We start from the raw sequence: 14,544 nt of genomic DNA on the forward strand, positions 1-14,544 counted from the left end.
TGAAAAACACACAAGTAAACATGCATATATTTTCGCAATGGCAAGAGTACTGCGCGAACAGGGCTGCTTTATACAGCAAGGCTCGAAGAAAAAAAACACGAAAGCAAAATCTGCGACTGTTTAGATAACCGTAATGGAGGCACCACGGGGTGTCCTATCATCCAACGACCTTTTCCCGACCACTCATAAGCCCCACTCGTCTCTCGCGACGAAGCACAGAGGCAACAGACTAGGAAAATCATCCAAAGCAATCTTGCCAGGCCTTTGTTCAGGCAGAGGTTAGTAAAGCAGTTTTCATCACACAGCCTCTCGCAGTGTCGGCACTGCTCAATTGACTGATGCGGTTTAACGTGCCACAGCGACAAATATGTATGAGCAACACCGTGAGCACTTAACGAAAACGTTAAAGGTTAACCTTCACTTTTAACTCTTCCCTATCTCTTCCTCTTTTAATGAAAATATAATAAAGAGACGTAATCACTCTAAAACGGTGACAAACAATAACACACACACACACACACACACACACACACACACACACAGAGTGCCACTTTTAAACAGCCTGCTCGAACGAGCCAAGCAGTCGATTTTCGCCGAGAGACAAATGACTGCGAAGTGTTGAAAGGTGCAGTGCACAGTGTAAAAAGGAGCTTACTCTTCTGACACTGCGCCTTGTATAAGGTATCCGAAATAACTCTGAAATACTTCCGCCACGTTCTTTACAATGTAGTACAGTTTATTATTGCAAAGTATCATATCAACAGGCCAAGTAGTTAGTAAACGCCAATCATTTCATTACCCCGTAAAGGATCGGGAACACTAATTGGCACGAATATCATAATTCCCTCAAGTACCCCCAAAGTGCCAAAAGCTTTCACTTTTCTGCAACGTGTTCCGCCTAAAAACACTTTATTTCTACGCAGTTTGATCTTGATATGCCCGATACTTTTCAAAGAACACTCTATTGAACAACTCATAGAGCTCCAAAGCGCAGTTAGCATAACTTTGGGAATGCTCATTTTCTACAAGTTGCCTAATTATCCGACACAGTTTTGTCCTTTTCCACAGATGACACTTGACAAGCGCAACATGTACTTCAAATTTAATTGCGCTAGCTCTAATTGTTTCCTCAACCGATATAGGTGCACATTGGAGCTGACGTTTAGGAGCGGGCGTTCTCAGCCACCCATATAATTGCAATATCTTTGCTGTAAAAACAAGCAGTGGCCCTTCTACTGGAACAGGACAGCTGTGACTCCTTTAGCTACGAAAGGCGTCGTCTAAAATCATCATTATGCTCAATTAAGTCTACTCGCTTCACTATAGCTACGGTGTCCACGCGCTACGACGCGCCTGTTAGCTCAGCAAATTTCGGCACTGGCTTTGCGCCGCTGCTAATACACTCGGGCACATATACAGTAGACATAGAAAATGAACAGTAAGGGCGAGGGTGGACTTTCGAGTCCAACGAGTCATCCGTGCGAAAACTGGAAGCGTAGAGGCTGTCGCGTTATTAACTACTAACAAAAAAAAACGAAACCACTTCATCACGGTGAATTACAGAGCGAGCGAAATATTGTAGCCAACGCCTCGCCCAGCCGTAATTCAGCAAGCACGGTGTGGAAGTAGGATCAAGAACACGGCGCAGAAGTTGGACGTTCACAGGGTGTGCACTTGGTCGAGTTGGTGACCCATATTAATCGTGCTAAAGCGCGTTAGAGACAGGGCTTAGACAAAGAAACAGGTAACATAAACGCAGTTGGAGATTATATCCCGTTAGCAATAACTCCACCCGTACGTAACACGTTCTAAAACTTCTTGCTCGAAGATACCGGATAAGTCATGATTTCTAATGCCAAATGCATTTCACACTGACTTTGTTAGAATGTTTGCTGGTCCTATTAGATAAATCTTATGGACTCTAGTCAATTAAAGTTTTCGTCACGACAGTAATCTCATAATATACCTACGCCCAGATAGCAAATACCCCTTAACATTGCACAACAGCTCCCACATAAATACGCACTGATCGATCATGCCCGTACCGAACGAGCCGCCACTTTCCCGTCTCCTTTCCTCGGTTCCTCTTCGCGGAAGAAGATGGGGACAGCACCTCGCTCTGTGCTCTATCTACATCCTGACGAAGGTTCTCGCTTCATGGATCTACTCACCATCCGCCGAAGGCAAAAAGGCCGGCATAAAAAGACAGCGAGATCCCACCAACAGAGTATTCTCCCTCGAAACTGTTTTGCAGGTACCCGACTTCTCCTGAAACGAAACGCAAACAGGCCATTGAGATATCGCAGAAATCGTATAGATTATGCACAGATACATATGTCCTCGCACAACTAGCAAGTTAAGCCAAACTAGAACACGAATACTCTACTCAGTGACTTCAGCCGATTCAGAACTGTGTCGAAGAATATAACTATCCATGAGCTCACAAATAAACACATAAATAAAGCCGGATACAAGCACTTAGAGGGAACCCAACGAGAGGATAACTATTAATAACGAGGTAAACTGCGGTGGACAAGTACTTTAGGTCACCATGTCGTTTGCGTGCATGAGCGGTTAGTGCGTATGACACTTACGCCTAATTTGCAGCAACCACGGACCCGCACAAAGCTATAGTGAGTACATCATTACTTAATCACAGCAGCCTGAACATTATAACAACGCATAAAGCACGCGGACGGGCAGGCACAGGAAGCAGAGAACATTGGGCCAGTGTAATGTAAGCATTCCCCTTAGTTCGATTCTATTCCTTTCCTATTATCCACCGATCAGGACCGGCCAGTCGTTGTGATAACGTTTAAGCGGAGCGCTGCTCGGACCACTGGCGAAGCGAGAAAAAGGAAAAATTGGAACAGCACCGTGACATCATCCCAGTCGAGATCCTTGTTCGCCATACCCGTCGTTCTTTCTTGTGCACCTTGTTTTAGCACTATTATTTCGGAAGTTGGCCCAACGGCATCAAGCACTTCTCGCGGGTTATACTAGGGCAATGCCAGAAAAGTTGAAAAATGGAAAAAACCTAGAGGCAGACATAGACAAAGCGACAGGAACGTGGATATGTCTGCCTCTCGGTTTGTTTGTTTTTTCCCTTCTTCAAGGCTGCTGGCATAACCACGTAGCAGCTAGCCCAACAAGCCACTCTTATGAACTTCTTGCAGGACGTGCCGTGGCCTCTACAAGATCCGGCGACGCTACCTGCAAGCAGTAGACACTTCCTCCCACGAGAACACCGAACTAGGAATCTGGGCTCCATTGAGCCTACTACCGAACATTAGTGACGTATATTGCCGAAACTCGCCTGGATTTGTGCATATAATCCTGTACACCTTCGGACCGTGAGCCCAGCGCATTGCACATATCGTTACAATCCCCACGTTGATATCTTTGATTGCAACTTGCAGCAACTACCGTCACGGGCGGTTATATATAGTAGTGAGCGCTGTGGACACAACGGGTTCCGACATAAAACTAAGGGTTGCATCGCGCTGAATCATTTAGACCACATTCCTTAACACTTACGCTTACCCCGCTATGGTTTGTGGGAGTAGACAGCTGCGTTGTCCCTCGATTTAGTCCCTGCACTTGACCAACGCTCCTAGGCAATTTCTAAGTTTCACCAATATACACATTTAACGCCAGTTCAAAGGCGCTGGAGAAGAGTTGTATATATCAAACAACTCTTCAACGTACGAATCAACAAGGAGCTACTTAGATCATGTGATTGCTTAGGCCTAGACATGGAGCTGCCCTCCATTCCCTGATGTCAAGGCAGCGGGTCGTGTGTAGAGTTACGCAGTGGTCCCATACATGGTGTCCCGCGTAACTTGAGTGAAACATTAAAAATATGCAAATGCCACGTAGCTGGACAGAACGAAGGCAATGTTGTTTGCCGTCGCTTGGAGAAACTCAGATTATTTTTTTCATTCCACCTCATTAAATAATTAGTCCTAATTAGTTAATTACCTTCTCAAATGTTTTGATTAGATGCAAAGTGCCAATGAGAAAATTGTAGAGCGGCGACATGAAAAACTCCCCATACAGCTTTCTGTTGCTCAATACGTGCTACATAAAAGTGTCTTTCCGAGCGTGAAAGAAGCCCGCAAATGCACGCAAGGTGCCTCTAGCGGCCAGTCACGCGGCAATTTTGTGTGCATTTGCGGGGCAAAACAATGTGCGGTGCCGCGTAGTATCACACTTCTCTTATTCAAAGAGCACAACACTGCGAGCACCTGGTTACCTCGTTGATATCCCTTGTTGCATTTCTGTCACTGTCATGGTGCAGCGGTTGTTTCTCACATACAAGCTTCTCAGTTGATTGGACGTCCAGTGGCGAACGGCATTACATGCACGTATCGAATAATGCAAACAAGCCTTCTCACCAAAGAGACTCTGCGTAAGCACTGGTTATTTAACTTGTTTAGAAAGGAGGTCATATATTGTATTACATTCGACATTCAGAGGTCGTTTTTCTCGAATACTTTTATTCGATTCGACCAGAAAATTTTACTATTCGAGCATCTCTGCTAGCGAGGGAAAGTCATTTCTTATTCAGCTGACTCAAGGGAAAGCATCTTAAATTAAACGGCGCGCTTCGTATGACGTAAAGCATTACTTCGCGAGGTCTTCCCTGGACATATGCGAACGAGTGCGAATGAGGGCGAATGAGTACATCGTGTTAGGATATTTACAATGCCAAGACCACGTTGCACAACAGTCATGAAAAAAGAAATCTGTTTTTTTTTTCACGAACTATCTGATCCTTCTTTCCTTATAGAATGCGGCGATCGTACTAGAAATCACCCCTTGTCATTTGGTACCGGGCTAACCCGGACACTTTTATAATTCGATATCGTATCTTCAGCTGCTTCCTTTAACTTCCCAATCATTCGTTATCGCACGTTTTTGTGCCTGACACAGGACTGCAAGTAGAAGCAATATACGTATATATAAGTTGTGCAACAGAGTCGAGAGCTTGGACAGTTGGTGCATGATTAAATGGCGAAAATCCATTTAATTCATGGACAAGTACAGTCTGGTCCCGTCGTCTACTAGTTACGTGTACTTTGTGTTAAGCGCTGGGTTTGACCATTCAGTACAAGTTTCACTATGTACACTAAAGAGAAAAGAAACTGGCGCGCTCAACGTTAACAAAATATCTGCGGTCGCCCCATTAGCGCACATCAAGCGTACGGCACAGCTAGGAAATGTTTCAAAAACGAACCTTGCGCAATCCGAACGATGCCTGTGACGATGATAAGTGCCAGCGCTGCCAGTTTGGCTGTGGTGAAGACGTCCTGTACCTTCATCGCCAGCTTGACACTCTTGCAGTTCACGTACGTCAATAAACCTGGAGGCGATCGAAAAGGACGCAAGTCGGCAAAGTGCATGAAAAAAACGCGAGAACAAGACAGTAACACATGTATCATTTGCCATGCACACCTTCTCCAATGGCAATTCTTCCCCGTACCCATGACGTCTGCACGTTTGGCATCTCGGCGTGAATAAATCTCGCCGCACTTCAAGTACCCGCGCCCATCATATTGCAATATTTGTGCGTGTGCCGAATTGTGCACCCATTCCTGGTCATCATCGTCCCTTTTGGATACCTTTCTTCCCCATTCCTTTTCCGCCAGCACAGAGTTGACAGAGAGAAAATAGAAGAAAAAAAACGAATTCACTGCCTTCATTCGAAGACGTTGTCTCCCTCTTGAGTACTACCAGCGCCATTTCCACAGGAACGATACTTTGAATAGCTTTCGCACGTAAGCGATGGAATTTTCTGCGAGCTGCCTCTTAAGCACCGTCGCTGCTGTTGTCCGACCAGTGCAGCACGGACACAGCCGTCGATTCTATGATTTCCTCTAGCTCTGCCCGACCACAGCATTCGAATAATCAGAAGTGTGCTTTCGAATATTCCGAACTAAACACGCCGCCTTTTGTGCGCGTATTCATTACTATTAGCTTCTCCCTTCACCGAAAGTATATTCGTGAAAATAGCTACGCACCAATAGCCCCGCATGCTAAGTATAACATATAGTCAGTTAAACAATGCCTAATTTCTAAATTAGGGTAAGGCGGGGCAAAATTAGACACCGGGCAAAATGCGACATTTTGACTTGCTGCAATCTATACCTAAAACAAAAAACTACTTTTTTTGTGGTTCTTTACCAGCAAGTATGCGGCCTGAATGGTGAGCAACACAGCAACAAAGAACGTCAAGCGGAAAGTCAGAGAGGCTGAGATAATCTCATGGGTGGCAATGGAAAAGAAACCTGCCATGAGTAACTACTTAAGAGAAAGAAACGAAATCAGGAAAGAAACAATTTATGATAACTCAAAGGCAAGCTCATTACTTTTCGAAGCGAGATCAGGACGCATTAGAACACGCACTTATAAAGCGAGATATAAGAAGGAAGAAGAAGCATGTGCTTGCTGCGGTAAAGCTAGGGAAACGATGCAGCATGTTTTATTAGAATGTGAAGATATCTGCCCAGCGGTCGATTTAGGCACCACTTCCTTGAAGTCCTTGGGTTCAGCGAGAGCAGGGGAAAAGTAAACATGTCCGCGATAGAAATTAGCAAGAGGCGATTGGAGATTGGTGGAAGAAAAGTAGGGAAACGACAAACAACGGAGGCGTACAAAAACAAAGTTCACAATAGGGGTCCAGAAACTTTGGTTATGGGAATTCATCGTGTTTGTTTTGTTTTGTATTTTTACATTTCTTTTTTTTTTCTAACATAGGTAGGACATTAGGGAATCAAATAACAAGAGCTTGGTGGCGCAACCCACCGCCCCGTTACAAAGGGGACGCTCATAGCATCCATCTATCCATCCATCCATCCATCCTGATGAAAAAGTTCGCGACTGTCCGAAGAGTTCGTGTGGGAAAAAATGAGCGGTTGTTGACAGTGAGATCATGATCCGCCAAAAAAAGTGAAAGTCTGCTCGCTGAAATTTTCGGAGCCATGCATGAAGGTACTGCAGTGTCAGTTCAGCAACCTAAGTATTTATACTGTTGGTTTGTACCGCTCATTGCACGCTGTCAAAAGTTTAGTTCTATAAGTGTCGTGGGTCAAAGGGGGAAATTCTTAAAATTCGGGCATTTAAAAGGAACAAAATGCGACAAAAGAAGACGTAGAATCAGCATGAATATTTTCTTACTAAGCGAATCATTTATTTATGCAAATTATATATTATTTCTTTAGGATGGTGCGGACGTACAAGAGAGAGAGAGAGAGATCATAAGGAAAAGGCAGGAAGGTTAACCATGCAGAGCCCGGTAGGCTACGCTGCACTGGGAAAGGAGGAAAGGGATTTAAAGAGGAGAAGGAAGAAAGAAGTTCACAGTTTGCACTGTTACACACACAAGCGTTCACCACTGAGTCAGTCACAGGCGGTCATACAGAATGGTGCATTTCAAGAAACGCACTTGTGCCTTTGTGCCCTTGCACACAGCAGACGCACGAGGCCACGGGGCCAAGATCTTCTCCTCTGTGAGAGGACGGTCGTTTGACTGGTCAAAAACTGTACGAAGGACACACCTCTCGTCTTCGTATGTAGGGCAGTCACACAGGAGATGTTTGGTCGTTTCTTCGACACCCCATCTGCTGCAATTGGGGCTATCCCCCATACTAATTAAGAATGAGTAGGCGTTTGTGAAAGAAACTCCTACTCGTAAGTGGCACAGTAGCCTTTCTTCCCGTCGGTTATAACCAGGTAAATGTTGCAATGTCATATACGGGTCAATGGCATATAGGCGCCGGTTGGTGAACTCCGGTGTGTTGCATTTCCTTACAGTAATAACATGGGCAAGACCGTTGAGGTGCCGCGCTGCATCCGTTCTCGGCAGTGGTATCGAGGTGCTTTCACACACATCATGTGCCTCACGGGCAGCTTTGCCGGCACTTTCATTGCCAGTAATGTTGCAGTGCCGGGGTAGTCACTAAAATACAATGTCGTGGTCTCCATCCACCGCTTGATGGTGGCGTAATCGCATCTCTGCTACCAATTGTTCATGTGGGCTGCGGCGCAGAGCAGATAAGAGTGATTGCAGGGCTGCGTGTGAATCACAGAATATAGCCCACTGATTTGGTGATTGTTGCTGCACATATCATCATCATCATCATAATCATCATCATCATCAGCCTGGTTACGCCCACTGCAGGGCAAAGGCCTCTCCCATACTTCTCCAACTGCCCCGGTCATGTACTAATTGTGGCCATGTTGACCCTCCAAACTTCCTAATCTCATCTGCCCACCTAACTTTCTGTCGCCCCATGCTACGCTTCCCTTCCCTCGGAATCCAGTCCGTAACCCTTAAAGACCATCGGTTATCTTCCCTCCTCATTACATGTCCTGCCCATGCCCATTTCTTTTTCTTGATTTCAACTAAGACGTCATTAACGCGCGTTTGTTCCCTCACCCAATCTGCTCTTTTCTTATCCCCTAATGTTACACCTATCATTCTTCTTTACATAGCTCGTTGCGTCGTCCTCAATTTAAGTAGAACCCTTTTCGTAAGCCTCCAGGTTTCTGCCCCGTACGTGAGTACTGGTAAGACACAGCTTTTATAAACTTTTCTCTTGAGGGATAATGGCAACCTGCTGTTCATGATCTCAGAATGCCTGCCAAACGCACCCCCGCCCATTCTTATTCTTCTGATTATTTCACTCTCATGATCCGGATCAGCAGTCACTACCCACCACATTATCCCACCAGCGCGGCGACAGGAGGACCCATTCTTTGCGCAGGCCTAACTGCCCCGTTAGGTGGTAGTCCGTCAGGTCAGCCATAATGGATAGATTCAGAGAGAGTTTTCGCATTTGGCAATGGAACTGCAGAGGGTATTCCAACAAAAAAGCCCCTCTGCAGCAGTTTTTCAGGTCTTTCTCTGCGAAACCTCAGGTCATTGCTCTCCAGGAAACATTAATCTCCGCAGCCTCGCTCCAGGGATACAGGGCCGTGTCGGGCCGGCCCGGGGGCCGAGGGATTTGCACCTTGATCGATAAACGGCTAACTCATATCACCCACGACCTCAAGCTGGCGAGTGGTAGAATCGAATATGTCATGGTTGAGATCCTGCTCGACGTTCCGCAGCGGAATCAGCGCAGAAACAGCGTGTTCGTCCTCAATGTATATAGCAACCCCAGAGACTCGCGCCAGCAGTTCAAAACCATTCTCAAGAAGGCGACCGACTTGGCCGGCCCTCGACCCTTCGTCGTCGTCGGCGACTTCAACGCACCATATGGCATCTGGGGTTACGTCTACGACACTACCAAGGGGCGAAACCTGTGGCAAGACGCCAACGAGATGGACCTCACTCTGGTCACTGACAAGAATTTTCCTACGCGCATTGGCAACTCCATCACCCGGGACTCGACACCCGACCTCGCCTTCGTGAGGAACGTCGAGGACGTGGGTTGGGAGAACACCGCCATGGAGTTCGGCAGCGACCACTACATTCTCGAGACCAACTTCAAGGTGTCTCGGAGTAGGGTCAGGGAATTCACGTTCATTGATTGGGACCACTTTCGCAAGATTCGTGACGAACCCGGGAGAGCCAGGGCACCCGCCACTCTCGAAGAATGGTGTGAAGGCATCCGGAACGACGCTTCCGCGGCCACCAAGAAAGTGGAAACAGATCTCGACGTCGAGCGGATGGACAGCAGACTCGCCCACCTGATCGAGGCCAAAACCGCCATGCTCCGCCGATGGAAGGGTCAAAGGCTCAATCGCAGACTCCGAAAGAAGATTTCGGAGCTCAACAAGGTCATCGAAGACCACTGCAAGGCGCTATGCCAGCAGCAGTGGGACGAGCTCTGCGAATCCATCGACGGACAAATGCGCAACGGCAAATCCTGGGGTATGCTGAAGCACCTTCTCGATGAAAGCGGCTCGAAGTCCAATCAAAGGCATACGTTGGCCCGGGCCCTTCACGAAGCCACCAGGTCTAACACGGTCGATGAACTCGTCGCAAAACTCATAGAGAAGTACTTGCCTGTCCGTCGCGACGGAGATCCGTCGACCCAACTCCCGGACTACCGAGGGCCTCCACGCCCCGAGCTGGATGAGGACTTCTCCATTGCCGAGGTCAGACAGGCCATCTTCGCGCTCAACCGCAAGTCTGCACCGGGTCCGGACGGAGTCACCAACAGAATGTTGAGAAACCTCGACGACACGTCGATTGTCTTTCTGACCGACAAGATAAACGAGTCCTGGAAGAGCGGCATTGTATCTGCAGAATGGAAGACGGCCTGCACGGTGCTCATTCCCAAGCCCGGCAAGGCCCCGAACATCGAAAACTTGAGGCCGATTTCTCTGACCTCCTGCGTCGGCAAGGTCATGGAGCGCGTCGTCCTCAACAGGCTTACCGGGTACCTCGAAGACAACGAGGTTTACACGTACAACATGATCGGCTTCCGCGCCGGACTCTCAACGCAGGATGCCATGAAACTAATCAAGCATCAGATTGTGGATGGCCGTTCCAGAGACGTCAAGGCTCTGCTGGGTCTGGACCTCGAGAAGGCTTTCGACAACGTGCTCCACACCTTCATCGTCAAGACCATTTCAGACCTGGGTCTCGGTTCCAGATTCCACAACTACGTCAGCTCTTTTCTGACTGACAGGAAGGCCAAGCTTCGCATTGGAGACTTCCGCTCCGAAGATGTGCCCCTCGGAGGGCGGGGCACTCCTCAGGGCGCCGTCATCTCCCCAACATTGTTTAACATCTGTATGATTGGTCTTTCCGAGAGGTTGGCGCGCGTCGAGAACGTCAAGCACACCATTTACGCCGATGACATCACCATATGGTGCTCCCGCGGCTGCGAGGGCAGAGTCGAAGAAGCCATGCAGGAGGCGATTGACGTGATCGAGGAGTATCTCCGCCCCACCGGACTTCGATGCTCCCCCGCCAAGTCGGAGCTGCTACTTTACAGAAAAGAGAAGGGAGGCAGACCCAAAGATTGGAAGCCAGTCTCTGAAAGCAGCATCAGACTTCGCACTTGTGACGGGGGGGGTGATACCCAGGGTCGACGTTATTCGGGTCCTGGGCATGTTTGTCGAATACAACGGCGGAAACGGAACTGCTCTCCGCAAGATTATCGCAAAGACGGACAACGCTTTCCGCCTCGTTCGCAGAATCACAAACCGGCATCGAGGCATGAAGGAAAGCAATCTTCTCAGGCTGATCAATGCCTTCGTACTCTGCCACCTCACGTACACGATTTCTATGCACAACTGGCTCAGAGCGGAGCGAGACAAGCTCAACGTTCTTATCCGCAAAATAGTCAAGAGGGCTCTCGGGCTACCCATCAGGACCCATACCGAGGATCTCTTGAAGCTGGGGGTACATAACACCGCCGAGGAGATTGCCGAAGCCCAAGAACGCGCCCAACTCACTCGCCTGGGCACCACAGCAGCAGGTAAACGCATCCTCGAAGAGCTGGGTTACCACCCTGCGGGATTCCCGATGGTCAGTACCCCGATCCCTAGGTGCATTCGAGACAAGTTCGAAGTCGCCCCTGTGACCCGAAACGTCCATCCCGTCCACAACGAGGGCAGACGCAAGGCCAGAGCAGCCGCCATCCTCAAACAGATCAAGCAACACGACATTAGCGCAAGCTTCGTCGACGCTGCGGAGTACAGTGACGGGAAGACCTTTGCCGTCGTTGTGGTCGACTCGGGCGGCAACATTTCCAATAGCGCCTCAATTCGCACTTCAGACCCCGGAGTCGCCGAGCAAGTCGCCATCGCCCTCGCCCTGCTAGACGGTCGTGGGTCCGAAATTTATAGTGATTCCAAAACGGCAGTTAGGGCTTTTCAAAAGGGTTGCATCGCCAAGAAAGCTGTTCGTCTTCTTAGCGGCTCGAGTCCACATGCTCTCACAAACCATTCAATTCACTGGTTTCCCGCTCACGTAAGATCGGTCGAGGGTGCTCCCCCGAACCTCAATGAGTCTGCCCACGAGGCTGCGCGTGACCTCACCGACCGCGCTTCCTCTATAAGGAGCACTGACTCCCCTCCTCTATACGGTCACAGGGACGCTCCCGCTACTCACAATGAGATTATTAAATATTTCTACATGTCCAGAAGGGTCTTTCCACCCCCTCACCCCAAGTTGAATAGGGCGCAAGCCGTTTCACTTAGGCTCCTACAGACCAGCACATATCCGTGTCTGTCCGCTCTCCACGAGGCTTACCCCGACGTGTATCGCGACGACGCCTGCCCGTCCTGCGGCCAGACCTCCACTCTACCTCACATGCTCTGGGAGTGCGGGTCGACATACCCCAAGTTCATCAAGGAGGAGTGGGACTCGCTTTTGCGTAGCCCCGCTCTAGAAAAGCAAATCCTGGCCGTCCGGCGTGCCCGCGACCGGGCCGGTGGGCTAGACCTGCCGGTCCCGACGTGGGACTAGCCGGGTGCGCGACGAGTTCGCGTCCTCGCCGGACCTACAATAAAGTTTATTCACTCACTCAGCAGTCACTACCTGTCCTAAGTAGATGTATTCCCTCACCACTTCCAGTGCCTCGCTACCTATCGTAAACTGCTGTTCCCTTCCGAGACTGTTAAACATTACTTTAGTTTTCTGCAGATTCATTTTTAGTCCCACCCTTCTGCTCTGCCTCTCCAGGTCAGTGAGCATGCATTGTAGTTGGTCCCCTGAGTTACTAAGCAAGGCAATCTCATCAGCGAAGCGCAAGTTACTAAGGTATTCTCCATTTACTCTTATCCCGAATTCTTCCCAATCCAGGTCTCTGAATACCTCCTGTAAACATGCTGTGAATAGCATTGGATAGATCGTATCTCCCTGCCTGACGCCTTTCTTTATAGGGATTTTGTTGCTTTCTTTATGGAGGACTACAGTGGCTGTGGAGCCGCTATAGATATCTTTCAGTATTTTTACGTACGGCTCGTCTACACCCTGATTCCGCAATGCCTCCATGACTGCTGAGGTTTCGACTGAATCAAACGCTTTCTCATAATCAATGAAAGCTATATATAATGGTTGGTTATATTCCGCACATTTCTCTATCACCTGATTGATAGTGTGAATATGATCTATTGTTGAGTAGCCTTTACGGAATCCTGCCTGGTCCTTTGGTTGACGGAAGTCTACGATGTTCCTGATTCTATTTGCAATTACCTTAGTAAATACTTTGTAAGCAACGGACAGTAAGCTGATCGGTCTATAATTTTTCAAGTCTTTGGCGTCCCCTTTCCTATGGATTAGGATTATGTTAGCGTTCTTCCAAGATTCCGGTACGCTCGAGGTCATGAGGCATTGTGTATACAGGGTGGCCAGTTTTTCTAGAACAATCTGCCCACCGTCCTTCAACAAATCTGCTGTTACCTGATCCTCCCCAGCTGCCTTCCCCCATTGCATAGCTCCCAATGCTTTCCTTACTTCTTCCGGCGTTACTTGTGGGATTTCGAATTCCTCTAGACTATTCTCTCTTCCATTATCATCGTGGGTTCCACTCGTACTGTATAAATCTCTATAGAACTCCTCAGCCACTTGAACTATCTCATCCATATTAGTAATGATATTGCCGGCTTTGTCTCTTAACGCATACATCTGATTCTTGCCAACTCCTAGTTTCTTCTTCTCTGCTTTTAGGCTTCCTCCGTTCCTGAGAGCTTGTTCAATTCTATCCATATTATACTTCCTTATGTCAGCTGTCTTACGCTTGTTGATTAACTTCGAAAGTTCTGCCAGTTCTATTCTAGCTGTAGGGTTAGAGGCTTTCATACATTGGCGTTTCTTGATCAGATCTTTCGTCTCCTGCGATAGCTTACTGGTATCCTGTCTAACAGAGTTACCGCTGACTTCTATTGCACACTTCTTAATGACGCCCACAAGATTGTCGTTCATTGCTTCAACACTAAGGCCCTCTTCCTGAGTTAAAGCCGAATACCTGTTCTGTAGCTTGATCTGGAATTCCTCTATTTTCCCTCTTACCGCTAACTCATTGATCGGCTTCTTATGTACCAGTTTCTTCCGTTCCCTCCTCAAGTCTAGGCTAATTCGAGTTCTTACCATCCTGTGGTCACTGCAGCGCACCTTACCGAGCACGTCCACATATTTTCATTTCATATTTTCAGTCTATTTCATTTCTAGTCTTGCCGTTCGGGCTCCTCCACGTCCACTTTCGGCTATCCCGCTTGCGGAAGAAGGTATTCATTATCCGCATATTATTCTGTTCCGCAAACTCTACTAATAACTCTCCCCTGCTATTCCTAGTGCCTATGCCGTATTCCCCCACTGCCTTGTCTCCAGCCTGCTTCTTGCCTACCTTGGCATTGAAATCGCCCATCAGTATAGTGTATTTTGTTTTCACTCTACCCATCGCCGATTCGACGTCTTCATAGAAGCTTTCGGCTTCCTGGTCATCATGACTGGATGTAGGAGCGTAGACCTGTACAACCTTCATTTTGTACCTCTTATTAAGTTTCAGAACAATACATGCCACCCTCTCGTTAATGCTATAGAATTCCTGTATGTTACCAGCTATATTCTTATTAATCAGG

General features: G+C 48.0%; 1 protein-coding gene across 2 annotated transcripts in view; it reads right to left on the reverse strand.

Moving 5' to 3' along the window:
* The window catches only part of LOC126547127 (large neutral amino acids transporter small subunit 2-like), a 118,947-nt gene that overhangs the window by 53,935 nt on the left and 50,468 nt on the right, over positions 1-14,544 (reverse strand). For both annotated transcript variants that reach the window (XR_008608962.2, XM_050195001.3), the window contains exons 2-3: positions 5,240-5,365; positions 2,172-2,268 (exon numbers count right to left, since the gene is read on the reverse strand). Coding sequence is in view for 1 of the 2 variants with exons in the window: in XM_050195001.3 (XP_050050958.1) it covers positions 2,172-2,268; positions 5,240-5,365 (223 nt within the window). In the remaining variant the exon portion in view is untranslated. The remainder of the gene's footprint in view (positions 1-2,171; positions 2,269-5,239; positions 5,366-14,544) is intronic.

The sequence above is a fragment of the Dermacentor andersoni genome, chromosome 1 (assembly GCF_023375885.2).
Source record: "Dermacentor andersoni chromosome 1, qqDerAnde1_hic_scaffold, whole genome shotgun sequence".
In the NCBI taxonomy this organism is placed as follows: domain Eukaryota; kingdom Metazoa; phylum Arthropoda; class Arachnida; order Ixodida; family Ixodidae; genus Dermacentor; species Dermacentor andersoni.